The 14754-nt window shown below is 39.9% G+C and overlaps 1 protein-coding gene across 3 annotated transcripts in view; it reads right to left on the minus strand.

Moving 5' to 3' along the window:
* Positions 1-14754, minus strand: part of SHISAL1 (shisa like 1) — a 256452-nt gene that overhangs the window by 153111 nt on the left and 88587 nt on the right. For 2 of the 3 annotated variants that reach the window (XM_044277852.1, XM_044277851.1), the window contains exon 2: positions 4919-5019. In XM_044277852.1, coding sequence (XP_044133787.1) covers positions 4919-5000 — 82 coding nt within the window. In that variant the 5' untranslated portion in view covers positions 5001-5019. The remainder of the gene's footprint in view (positions 1-4918; positions 5020-14754) is intronic. The other variant, XM_044277853.1, reaches the window with a different exon arrangement.

A 14754-nucleotide genomic window follows, 5' to 3' on the forward strand; every position in this document is an offset into this window, starting at 1 on the left:
GTTTATGCCAAAGGCTGCCGGAACCAAGAGAAAGCCTGAATATTGTCTGGATACAAGTTGATGCAAGTAAGACTCCTTTCACACCTGCGTTCAGGTGTCCGCTCGTGAGCTCCGTTTGAAGGGGCTCACAAGCGGCCCTGAATGCAGCCGTCTGGCCCTAATGCATTCTCAGTGGAGGCGGATCCACTGAGAATGCATCCGCCTGCCAGCGCTCAGCCTCCGCTCCGCTCAGTGAGCAGACACCTGAACGCTGCAAGCAGCGTTCGGGTGTCCGCCTGGCCGTGCGGAGGCGAGCGGATCCGTTCCGACTTATAATGGAAGTCAATGGGGACGGATCCGCTTGAAGATGACACCATATGGCTCAATCTTCAAGCGGATCTGTCCCCCATTGACTTTCAATGTAAAGTCTGAACGGATCCGCTCAGGCTACTTTCACACTTAGAAAATTTTTCTAAGTTATAATGCAGACGGATCCGTTCTGAACGGAGCCACCGTCTGCATTAATATGAGCGGATCCGTTCAGAACGGATCCGATCGAACGCTAGTGTGAAAGTAGCCTAAAGCTGTTGATCTTTACAAAAGTTTGGACCTCCAACATTTTTCTCCCCTGTACCTGTATTCAGGTAGGAGCACCGACAGAGACTATTAAGGGCCGCACTACACCACTCGGCATTCCTATAGACCTGGGATATGATCGGCCCTGGGGGGGGGGGGGGGGGGGCAGCACGTTGCAGATGCATGCACCGTGCTAAAACACTGTTATGTGAATATACACATTAAAATGAATTGGTAACACGTACAGCACACATCCGTGGAACACTGACTTGTGAATGAGGCATAACTGAGGAATGGAGCAACATAAATTACTTTTTAAAATAGACTTGTCAAGAGAGGTGACAGAACCTCTTTGAAGTTAACTATGATTATAAAATCAATATGCACTGATATTAACTCCCCAAGTGTGATATCTGTAACAGATCCCCCACCTTCCATGTGCCGTATACAATACTTTGGCAGGGGGTCAATTTGTGCATCCTCAGGCATCAGGGCCTGAGTTCAAATCTTAGTTCTGCACCACCTATAGCAGTATATTATACACAGTAGTTCACATTATGCACAATGTGTCATGTGGTCGGCCTTAAATGAGTGGTAACTTTGTATTCAGCATGACAGAGGCATAATGAATGCACATACTGAATTGGACACTGAGGGGCCTGCAGTTAGTTAGCACCATTCTCCTTGCCCTGACTCATGTCTCGGCCTCATTATATCACATGTGGTTTTAATTCAACCAACTTGTAGTTGCTTAAAAATGAGTCACAAATTAAAATACGAAATTTTCGGTTTCCACATGCTGTATTAATGTACAGTCTGGTAGAAGATGATTAAATAGGGTAATACTATGGAAACTGCACATGTATACTATTCCCATATCATATCTACATATTGACATTAGCCCCTAGTGGAACTACAGCAGTGACATAGCTATAGGTCTATAAAGTAGGTCTTTATTTGGGGGGGTGACAATTGGTCCCATTCTAAAAAATACATCATATTAACCCTAACTAGCTGAACCGGAAGGACTTGGTGCTTGTTTGTGGGACCTGTGGAACCTTGTAGAGGTTCTCACCACCCATTAGGCTTTTAGTAATTGGATGTGTCTCCCTCTATAGTATGTACACCCTGGATTACACATTATAAAATGTTGTTAATAATTTATTAAAGAGGTATTCCCATTTTGAAAAGTTGTAGCATATTGCTATGATTTGTCATCATTTTAAAATTGGTAGGGTTTGACCACTGGGACCATGGCTGATCCTAGGAATGAAGGGACAGCATCTTAGGGGATGGACAGACCCTTACAGAAAATGATCTTTTTGTCCCTGAGTGGTATGCTCTCCATTCTAGGATGGTGAAAAGAATAAGGTGGAGAGGTGGTCTTTTCTTTACTCAGTTGGGGTAACAAACTTGTGGTCACAGCAGTCTTTGACAGGTAACGGGCTTTGGCCAAGTTCAGTTATTTGGTCAGTTATTTCCATTAGTTATTGTGAGCCAAAACCAGGTGCGGGTTAAAAACAGAGAAAAGGTGCAGATCTTTCCATTACATACCACACAGTATATCTGAGTAGGCTTCACTACTGGTTTTGGCCCAAATAACTTAAGTGTGAACTCAGCCTTAGTGGTTACATTCTCTCAATTAGGGGACAGGCGTACTAACCTCCTTACTAACCCATCTTTCCCACAGATTTTAATCAGTGTAGTAGAAAGCTGGAACCTTCATTGGAGGCTTGCTGGCACCAGGAAAGGTACCATACAGAGCGGGTCCAGTATATGCTGCACCTGGAATCTGCTTGCCCTGAATACTTTGGAGTCTGTGTGGCACCCAAAAAGGTAGCATTTAGCATAGTTTCCCTTTTAGGAGGGGTACCTTGCCGTTGTGGATGGGTACAAATATTTTTTATCCAAATGTATTTGCTAAGAACCTTGCATTCATTAATATAGTGAGTATAGCATTAGTTTATATATTTTGCAATCAGTATTTTGCGTAAGCAGAGTTTTGTTGCATTGTTTGATTTAGTATTTTGAGCCATGGGGACGTGCACCTGAGTCTTAAGATGTGCTAACTTTTGTTTTGCCTTTGCAGGACAAAGGCTTAGTAAGGTCGGGTTCACATCACTGTTTCATTTTCTATTCTTCTGATCCATCAGAAGAACAGAAAACAACAACAATCCTGTATTTTAAGCATCTGTTATACTCAGTTACGCACATTTTGCTGCCGTTTTAGCTATTTCCATCTGAGATCCGTTATTTTAGATGGAAAAAATGTATGTGCATAACTGAGCATAACAGATGCTTAAAATACAAGAACAATTTTTTTGTTTTCTGTATTTTTGACAGATCAGAAGAACAGAAAAAGAAACGGTGAGGCAACATCTAAGCCCCACCCATGTACATGCCCAGACTCCTCCCTGGGAACAGCTACTTATGGCAGAGTTTGTGTTAGCCCCACCCATTTTCAGCCCGAGACCGTGCAAATTTGACAGGACTGCCTCTGAAAATCAGACAGTCCTGACAAATTCAGGACAGTTTCCTGCCTGATACTATATGACTGGTCTGAAGAGTACTGATATGTATGCGCTCTGCCATATGGTCTCCATAAACTCTTTACAGCACAAGGAGATTATGTTCAGTCACATGTCCTCAAAGGTTCTGTGTTTACAGCATATTATCCAACTGTGATAATGCAATTGCTCAATAGATGGCAACACAACCTCAGTGGTGCCCCCAAATGACATACAGTGCTCACATCTATATCACACAGTGCATATATTTCTGTTGGTCTTTGCAATGTCCATCATATCCTACCCAAGGTTTTCCATGGTCTCAATACTTACAGGGCGTCTCACCCACGGTAGTGCACATACATTTACTATTCCCTTGCTTGCCTTTCACAGCAGCTTAAAGCCATAGGGCCAGATTTATCATGACTCTGACAGCTTACTCCACTTTCACATATGGCTAAAGTCAGTTTTAGCCAAGTCAGATTTATGATTGTCCCTTTAAGACTGTAATAAATGTGGTTTGACGGTAGCAGTTTATCCGTCAGTAAGCAGCTTTACAAAAGTCGCACATCTTTACGAAAAACGTCTTTGTGAAAAAGTCGCATGTTCTATTAAAAAGTCTCATAAGATAAGCATGGTCCTCACTGGAGTGAAATTGCGCAATTTTTTGCGACTTTTTTAATAGTCTTAATAGTAAATCTGTCTAGAGATTAATTTACATAAGAAAACACGCCCACTTTAAGAAAACTGGCGAGCATAGTGCAGAGCAGAAAAAAGTCGCAAATTTTTGTGCAGTTTTAGTGATTGCGCAAAAATTTGCGACTTTTTCACTCCATTATTCTGACTTGAGCTAATGATAAATCTGGCCCATAGTATATAGTCACATATCATCACAACATGGCAAATCATTATGGGTGCAAGTTACACTGCAAACTTCAGGATTATAGACACCCTTGGGTCATTCTATTATTAATGCGTGCTATTTATTAAAAAAAATGTATTAAACAGTTTTTCCTCTACAGCTTTCACTTTCAATGTATCTGCTTTGCCTTTCTCAGTGAATCCGTCAGGGAGGCAGCCCTGACGGCTCAGTCTATAACCCTTATCTCTGAACTCCCAACAGCTCATAAATGCTCTAACAGGCTACAGATCGAGCAGCTGTCTGCTAGATACACTGTGAATCAGATAGCAACAATCTGCCTGTACACGGAAAGTAAATTCTGTAGAGAAAAAACTGTTGAAAATGTTTAATAAAAAAACAACTAAAACTGATTTTTTGTACATAATGAGATAATGAGTATGATTCAATGCTAATAAAAATTGCACTCAAATGTGTCCATAGCCATTAAGTGGTGTGAGACATGGTAGCTTGTATAAATATATCATACAGTAACAATGCTGGCATGTTCTAGCAACTGTCACATTACAGTTCAACACTTCAACTAGCTGGTAGTGCCATCCCAACAGGGTCAAACGGCAACCTATAGCAACAGTTACTATAAAGGATATTTTATTTTTGTCAGCATTCTTACATGCAGTTCTAGTTTAGCGTTGCGTTTTGCGTCCTCTTCAATGTTTTTATTTGCAGAGTGGCTCCCCCCAGCCACCTGGCTGTTCAAGGAACTGCAGCATGGCCACAAGTGCCCGGGAGCAGGAAGTGCCACTGTACAGGGAAAACTTAGAATGGGGCGTAGTGCTAAATTAGTGCTGTGACCCCTTAATTTTCAGGTATCTATTGGGTCCCAGATGTCAGACTCACACAAATCATATATAAATGAAGTATAAAGTGATTTCCTCTTCTAATGATACAGGAATGAAAATAACCATTTAATATAATAAAGAAAAATGGTACTCACATGTCTTACCTTTTGAAGACATTACTAAGAGAAATAAGATGAGACCATTGAGAAAGCGGGGAACCCAGCTAGTCATTATCATCTGTCCACTAGAGAATCACCTAGAACATAAAGAGAGATATAACCATGAAATATAAAGAAAACTCAAGTACTGAACACAAGAAAATATATCAACAGAAATTACCGCAATCCAGAAAATCTAATAATCAGGAGAAAATGACTGGATCCAGACAATGGGTCTTTGGGTGGCAATGGATAGTCAATGTACAACCTAAGACAAGGCCATACACATTATAAAGGTAGAATGTGGCTGCTATGGGGACCCCCTCTATCCTCTGTACACCACTGACTTCAGATGTCTCGCAGAAATTCTTGGTTTAGAAACATAGCATTTATTTTATTACACACTCTTGACAGCAGATCTAAATAAAGAAACAGCACTGAAAAATCTTCTCAAATGAAAAAAGTAATTTCACCCAATGGACAGCAACATTTCAGTCCCTTTATTTACCAGCAGAGGTGCAATCTATCTTAGTCTAATGGATTATCAGAATAAGATAGCAAGGAAACCATTGGTTCCATCTAATGGAATTTCAGAACTGATGCTCTAGGGCAGTGATGGCGAGACTGAGCGCCCAAACTGCAACCCAAAACCCACTTATTTATCGGAACGTGCCAACACGGCAATTTAATCTGAATACCACAGTGCAATATAGTATATCTTCCATCTACTTTATCATTTAGCTATATAATAGCCTGCCTACATTCAGTGCACTGCCTTTGCTGTTCATAGTGTGCCCTGCGCTGAAGAATTGCAGGAAAAGTCTAAGGCTACTGGTACACCATAGACTTTTTCCAGGATGCGGGTGCCCACAGAGAGGGCTCCGAGTGCTGCCTCTGGCACTTGTGCCATAGGTTTGCCACCAGTGCTTTAGGGGATGTGTCACTTCAGCAAGTGACATTTATCATGTAGAGCAGGCATCCTCCAACTGCGGACTTCCAGCTGTTGCAAAACTACAACTCCCAGCATGCCCGAACAGCCTACCGGTATCAGCCTACAGCAGGGCATTGTGGAAGTTGTAGTTTTACAACAGCTTGAGGGCCTGATGAGGATGCCTGATGTAGAGAAAGTTAATACAAGGCACTTACTAATGTATTGTGATTCTCCATATTGCCTCCTTTGCTGGCTGGATCCATCAAATTATACACTGCTCATTTCCATGATTACGACCACCCTGCAATCCAGCAATGGTGGGCATGCTTGCACACTATAGGTAAAAGCACGAGCCTATGTGCGCTTCTACAGTCTCGGCCAGCGGAGAGGCTGACACTTTTTCCTATAGTGCACTGCTTCTGAATGGCAGGGTGGGCATAACCATGAAAACGAGAAATGTAATGCAATGGAAAAATGAATCCAGCCAGCAAAGGAAGCAATATGGACAATCACAATACATTAGTAAGTGGCTTGTAGTAACATTCTCTACATAATAAATGCCACTTGCTGATGTGACACAAGCTCTTTAGTAACAGAGGAACCTTAGAGCCCTCTCCGAATCAGGACCTGGATGTGACTGCTTCCTCTGTACCTCCTAAAGCTACCTCCTGTATACAGCCAGAAACAGATATTAGTGGTTCATGTGAATATAATCTCTGGAGAAGTCCACAAAATACACATTATACCTGCAGACATACTACAAGGGAACAGGCCTGAGACTTGCCTTTAATTTCAGAAAAGGGTTATTCAACAGAGCAATTCACTGTTTAGCAACGCTGTTTTTATCCAGAAAATTTCCTTTGATTGCAGATTACAAAACAGTGTGACGGTTTGTATATGCAGAACTCATGCAGAAAACACTTGCCATCTCCCATTGGAGGAAACAAGGATCAGACAGCTTGGATTTCAACCGATCAGAGATATGCAGCACTACAGAAGTATATTGGAGCATATTCCATGATTGCCTTTTCTATTTTAATTTTTTGTTTGTGCCAGTTGGTAAATATGTTGTTGGCTGATGATTATATTTTTTTGTCTGACAGCTATCTTACTTTCTTATCTTACTTTACTGTCTGGTCGCCAATATGTGGTCAGCATCAGACACAGAGCTTAGGGGTAAATAGTTTTCTATCATTCGATGAAGTAGTTTCATGTAAAAAGATGATGAACTTCTACAAGTCTGACTTCCCTAACCAGTTATAAAGAAAACCTTTTCTCTATATCCACTCATAGAAAAAGACAGCAAGTCCTTTTTCTCCACCCATTCAAAAAGGAAACCTGAGTCCTGCTTCTCTTGCCCTGCAATAGCAAAAGCCTATGAGTCCTCCTTTTCTGACAACTTAAAAAGAAAGCCTGTGAGTCCTGCTTCCCATGCAGATTCATAAAGTAATCATGTAAGTCCTGCTTCCCCAACCAACACATAGAGAAAGCCAATGACTCCTGCTTCTCGGACAAATTATAAAGAAAGCCTGCTTCCTGTGCCATTTCATAGAGAATGCTTGTAAGTCCTACTTCCTTCACCCACAAATAGAGAAAGCCTGTGAGTCCTGCTTCCTGTGCCATTTCATAGAGAATGCTTGTGAGTCCTGTTTCCTTCACCCACAAATAGAGAAAGCCTGTGAGTCCTGCCTCCTGTGCCATTTCATAGAGAATGCTTGTGAGTCCTGTTTCCTTCACCCACAAATAGAGAAAGCCTGTGAGTCCTGCTTTCCATGCAGACTCAAAGAGGAATCTTGTAAGTCCTGCGTCCCAAACCAACACATAGAGAAAGCCTATGAGTCCTGCTTCTCTGATAACTTATAAAGAAAGCTTGTAAATCCTGCTTCCCATTCCCACACACAGAGAATGATGGTGAGTCCTACATTCTTCTGCCAATTCATAGAGAAAGCCTGTGAGTCCTGTAAAAATTAAGTTGGGTACCACAGCAGTTGTTAATATAGTAATTATAGTTTTGGGCCACAGAGTATCCATGAGTCCCAATAGGGCCACATATTTGACCCACACCTTTTCCAAGTAAAGGATTCCCAAGCCATGTTACCCACTAGATGAGGGGGGTGCCAACTAGCACATTCTGGCATAGAATGAATAGAGACATGGCCCCAACAGCACACTCAGCTGTTTCTGTACCTCTCATTAAAATACAGTATATGTGAATATGCAAAACCCTTTAAACTACAATGGAAAAAATAAAATTGTATTCTTGTTCAAATTCTGTGGTTCTGATTGATTGGAAGTGAAGGTCCAAAAGTTATAAAAAGACATAAAATGATATACTGTCCAACCACTCGACAGTAATACAGTATGAACAATGAGAACTTTTGTAAGAAAACCAGAAAAACAATTCATTTATATTCTGCACTCTTCATTCTAAAGTGCCCCTCCCCATGTGTCTCAATTTTGATATTTTAGCCTAGTTTTCTTATTTCATGCCTCAGAGTTTTTTCTTCATAAGATATATATCTGGGTCACGGTGTATAGTCACACAACAAATTATCTCCCACAATAGTTTGATTTGCTATTTTTTATGATAGAACAGACTTTCAGCTCTTGCACAGGCTACAGTAATGTCTTCAACACACTGAATAAATATGTGAATATTAAGGTGGGTGTTAGGTGAGATCCAGGATAACTTATGCTACACTATGCGAGCTATGCCAAATGTTGCTTTTTGACTCTTTTTGATATGTTTAAAAAAATATAGCCATCATGAAACTTAAATTATACGATTCTGTCTGCTTACAGCCACCAGTAGTGGGGATGCAGTGAGCACAGCAGTTGTGCCTGTACCAAGTGCAGCATGGAGTCTGATCCTGGTTGTTTAACCACTTAGATGCCACAGTCAATAGCAACTGCAGAACCTAAGCGGTAACATACAGCCAGGCTGACATAGTACACTGCAGTGTATATGTAGTGCAGTGTATTGTATATGCAATCAAAGGGTCACTTGTTCTAGTTCCCTTGAGGGCTCGTAATTATAGCAATATAAGATAAACAAATGTTGTAGAAAGTGTAAAAGAATGTTAAAACTCTAACAATGACATTTTTATCAATAAAAAAGGCTTTATCGTGGCAAAAAACAACAGGAAAACTATACAAATGTGTTATTGTAACAAAATGCCCTTTAAAGTTATCGATATGTTAAGAAAACATACTGTAATCAAAAAATTAACAAAAAATTACTAAAAGTTCTATGCACCCTAATATAATACAAATAATAACTGCAGGTCAAACCACAAAAAAACAAGCCCTCATAGAGCTCCACTGGTTGAAAAACAAATACAAAGTAACGGACATAAGAATTGTGTAATGGAAATGCAGTTGGTACGTTGTACAGGGTACCAGGCTGCCTACTATACACTGAAGACCTTTAGGAGGGGCTAAGAGGGACCAGGAAGCTAGAAAACATATTGGCATATAACAAAGAGGTTGACATTGATTGGGTAAGATATCTTGTGACTACCACCTCTTTTTGTATAATATTGGCATTGGCCAGATGCCATGTTGGGAAATGGTCAATGGGGAGCTTGCTCATTTGTTCACAGCATAGGTGACTGTTACTTACAAGTAAACATGGTGTTTTTCTTTGTTCATTCTGCCTCAAAAAAGTGGAATAAAAAGTGATCAAGAGGCCGTATGTATCCCAATATGGTAAATAGCAGGGTTTACACACAAACTCTTAACTCAAATTTCTTAACTCATCGCGTTATCTTGAAACAAAAGCCATTGAAAAGCAACTGAAGGTGTTTGCTTCATGCATTTACTTTAGATAACACGTCTCATAAAGCATGTGTGTTAACTCTACTACATCTGTATGAAAACTACAGATTGTCCGCAAATAACAAGCCCTCATACATATCCTCCAATGGAAAAAAACATCAGAACTACTTTTTTTTACAATTCAAAGGAGTAAACAAAAGTTATTCAATAAGTTCTGTGTATGCCGAATTGAAGCCACTGAAAAATACAATTCATGTTGATGTAAAAATAGAAATACTATAGGAGGAGATTTATTAATAGTGTTGGGCGCGAATATTCGAATAGCAAATATTAATTGGAAATATTGGCACTTCAAGAATTTGCAAATATTTAGAATATCGTGATATATACAGGGTGGGCCATTTATATGGCTACACCTTAATAAAATGGGAATGGTTGGTGATATTAACTTCCTGTTTGTGGCACATTAGTATATGTGAGGGGGGGAAACTTTTCAAGATGGGTGGTGACCATGGCAGCCATTTTGGAGTCGGCCATTTTGAATCCAACTTTTGTTTTTCCAATAGGAAGAGGGTCATGTGACAAATCAAACTTATTGGGAATTTCACAATAAAAACAATGGTGTGCTTGGTTTTAACGTAACTTTATTCTTTCATGAGTTATTTACAAGTTTCTGACCACTTATAAAATGTGTTCAATGTGCTGCCCATTGTGTTGGATTGTCAATGCAACCCTCTTCTCCCACTCTTCACACACTGATAGCAACACCGCAGGAGAAATGCTAGCACAGGCTTCCAGTATCCGTAGTTTCAGGTGCTGCACATCTCGTATCTTCACAGCATATGCTGCATACGAGATGTGCAGCACCTGAAACTACGGATACTGGAAGCCTGTGCTAGAATTTCTCCTGTGGTGTTGCTATCAGTGTGTGAAGAGTGGGAGAAGAGGGTTGCTTTGACAATCCAACACAATGGGCAGCACATTGAACACATTTTATAAGTGGTCAGAAACTTGTAAATAACTCATGAAAGAATAAAGTTATGTTAAAACCAAGCACACCATTGTTTTTCTTGTGAAATTCCCAATAAGTTTGATGTGTCACCTGACCCTCTTCCTATTGAAAAAACTAAAGTTGGATTCAAAATGGCTGACTTCAAAATGACCGCCATGGTCACCACCCATATTGAAAAGTTTCCCCCCTCACATATACTAATGTGCCACAAACAGGAAGTTAATATCACCAACCATTCCCATTTTATTAAGGTGTATCCATATAAATGGCCCTCCCTGTATATTCGTAATTTGGAATATTCTAGATTTTTTTTTCATCAGTAACCTCCCTGCATACTTGTGAGCCAATGAGAAGGCTGCAATGTCTTTGTCTGAGCTTAGCAACATCCCTAGCAACCAATAGGAAAGCTGCCTACCCCTTACTACAAACCGGATTCCAAAAAAGTTGGGACACTATACAAATCGTGAATAAAAACTGAATGCAATGATGAGGAGGTGCCAACTTCTAATATTTTATTCAGAATAGAACATAAATCACGGAACAAAAGTTTAAACTGAGAAAATGTACCATTTTAAGAGAAAAATATGTTGAATCAGAATTTCATGGTGTCAACAAATCCCCAAAAAGTTGGAACAAGGCCATTTTCACCACTGTGTGGCATCTCCCCTTCTTCTTACAACACTCAACTGACGTCTGGGGACCAAGGAGACCAGTTTCTCAAGTTTAGAAATAGGAATGCTCTCCCATTCTTGTCTAATACAGGCCTCTAACTGTTCAATCGTCTTGGGCCTTCTTTGTTGCACCTTCCTCTTTATGATGCGCCAAATGTTCTCTATAGGTGAAAGATCTGGACTGCAGACTGGCCATTTCAGTACCCGGATCCTTCTCCTACGCAGCCATGATGTTGTGATTGATGCAGAATGTGGTCTGACATTATCTTGTTGAAAAATGCAGGGTCTTCCCTGAAAGAGATGACGTCTGGATGGGAGCATATGTTGTTCTAGAACCTGAATATATTTTTCTGCATTGATGGTGCCTTTCCAGACATGCAAGCTGCCCATGCCACACGCACTCATGCAACCCCATACCATCAGAGATGCAGGCTTCTGAACTGAGCATTGATAACAACTTGGGTTGTCCTTGTCCTCTTTGGTCCGGATGACATGGCGTCCCAGATTTCCAAAAAGAACTTTGAATCGTGACTCGTCTGACCACAGAACAGTCTTCCATTTTGCCACACTCCATTTTAAATTATCCCTGGCCCAGTGAAAACGCCTGAGCTTGTGGATCTTGCTTAGAAATGGCTTCTTCTTTGCACTGTAGAGTTTCAGCTGACAACGGCGGATGGCACGGTGGATTGTGTTCACTGACAATGGTTTCTGGAAGTATTCCTGAGCCCATTCTGTGATTTCCTTTACAGTAGCATTCCTGTTTGTGGTGCAGTGTTGTTTAAGGGCCCGGAGATCACGGGCATCCAGTATGGTTTTATGGCCTTGACCCTTACGCACAGAGATTGTTCCAGATTCTCTGAATCTTCGGATGATGTTATGCACAGTTGATGATGATAGATGCAAAGTCTTTGCAATTTTTCGCTGGGTAACACCTTTCTGATATTGCTCCACTATCTTTCTGCGCAACATTGTGGGAATTGGTGATCCTCTACCCATCTTGGCTTCTGAGAGACACTGCCACTCTGAGAAGCTCTTTTTATACCCAATAATGTTGCCAATTGACCTAATTAGTGTTAATTGGTCTTCCAGCTCTTCGTTATGCTCAAATTTACTTTTTCCAGCCTCTTATTGCTACTTGTCCCAACTTTTTGGGGATTTGTTGACACCGTGAAAATTTGAATCAACGTATTTTTCCTTTAAAATGATACATTTACTCGGATTAAATGTTTGATCCGTCATCTACGTTCTATTACAAATAAAATATTGACATTTGCCATCTCCACATCATTGCATTCAGTTTGTATTCACAATTTGTTTCATGTCCCAACTTTTTTGGAATCCGGTTTGTATATAAGAACCTCCCCAGCAGACCTTGCATGCAGTATTTTGCAGATCTGAGAGAGACAGCAGTGTCATTGCTGTGATCTCTGCTTTGCTGTGTCATTACATTAGTTAGTTAGTTAGTTCGTTAGTTAGTTAGCTCATATATATAATACAGATAGTTAGTGGGAGATAGTCAGTGTAGGTTATATAGTGATATAGTGTAGCTGATTCTGCTGTCTATACATACATGCTACATACATAGTGCTGTGATTTCACAAGTTCACAACAGGAAACTTCTAGCAGCTTGAAAAATGTAGCTATAGTGACCCATGCCTGTATTTCGCGTGCGTTACGCGAATATTACATTGCCAATTTTTCACGATCAAAAAAATAATCTTGAATTCGCAAATATATGATGATATTGCGCCTACTGCTCATCGCTATTTATTAAAACTGGTGTATAAGAAAACTCGCTTAGTTGCCCAAAGCAACCAGCCATCTTTAATTTTCAAAAGGAATCCTGAAAAATGAAAAGTGGAATTTGATTGGTTGATATGGGCAACTAAGCCAGTTTTACTTTAAGTTTTGATAATTCTCCTCCACATCTCTTGGAATGCAATAATGCAAAAATGGGAAAATAAGCCTCATACTAAAGACTTAAATAGGTTGATTTATTAGGGGTCAAAGGTTGATTTATTAGGGTGCCTTTTAGATGGTAGATTTTGTTTTAGAGAATTTCTATTAATGAAAATCAGTTACATTCATTTCGTTAATTCATTTGACTTTTGGTGGGAAGCACAGAGATTTCTGCAATTCTCATTCAGATGAATGGAACAGATTTTCAGTTGCAAAAAATTATCGGCAACAAAATCTGGTGAATGTGAAAACTCCCTTTGAGTTCAATGGGAGCTGCATGCAAACACGCCACAGACTGGCTAAAAAAAAAAATGTAACAAAATGAGATAAATTTTTCTCTACTCCTGAAGAACTATGGACTGTGTCAGAAACTCTCCATGTTCCAGTAGAGTTATAATTGGATTATTGCATAGTATCATATAATACTGAACTCAATATCAAGCTGAACCCAACCCAAGTTCATCCCATTTGCTATTGGGTGACAAGAATCTACGCCAGTCCCCCCTTACCCACCTATACATTGGACCTGTTATCAATTAGTTATATAGGGAGATGGTCTACTGGTCATAGAGAGGGAAACAAACACTAGGCTCTTCTGTCCTTGGTGACAATACTGAAAACCCTAAATGGGGGGGGGGGCACTTTTATCTTTGATATGGAGCACCCTCTTTTTATATATTTTACTGTGTCAACCTAAAATTATCAGGGAAGTAGGCAACTACTCATGTACAATTGCCTAAAATAATGTTCAGTGGCTTCAATCCAGAGTAACACTTTAGTAACGAATTCCAAAAAATATGACTAAGTCTCAAAAATTTCAAAAACTCTAAATAGTTTTCAGGATCAGGTTTTATCAGCTGCAGCTGAGGAGCAAGAAGCAAAACCTGTAATCTTATCAGGAATGTGTTTATTCATTGATGTGTCTAAGAATGTTGTTTTAAGAAGTGTTTTCGATATATAAAATGACATTTTCCATTGAAATATCAACAATTTCTTGAAGGAAAAAACCTTGAAGAACAAAGTGTGATATTCAGAATGTCCTCTTCCAACTTAAATTTAGTATAGATTCATTTTAATGAAATGTCTTGGTTAATTTAGTTTACCTTTGACCCAATAGCAGATGCCTGGCGCCAAATAATGATAGATACAACACTTGATGCTGACATTGCATGTCATCTATCCAGCCGTGGTAATGTCTAAAAGAAATGATATGTGCCTCATAAAAATTCATCACAGCTTTTTAATGTCTTGCTTCACTGGATTGCAAAGATATCAAACAGGGGCGTACTAACTTATGCCAACCAGAATCAGATGCATGTTTCTACTTTGCAGACTGTGAGTACACAAAGAACAGACATCTTTAAAGGTCACCCTCCTCCCTCCACCAAATGTAAGTCCTTGAGTCATTCCCTTAAGTGAACTTGTCAAAAACTCTAAAATGTTTCTGGGAAAGTTGAGTAACTGTGACAATTCTGGCTGTCTT

This window comes from Bufo gargarizans, chromosome 2, assembly GCF_014858855.1.
Source record: "Bufo gargarizans isolate SCDJY-AF-19 chromosome 2, ASM1485885v1, whole genome shotgun sequence".
NCBI lineage: Eukaryota > Metazoa > Chordata > Amphibia > Anura > Bufonidae > Bufo > Bufo gargarizans.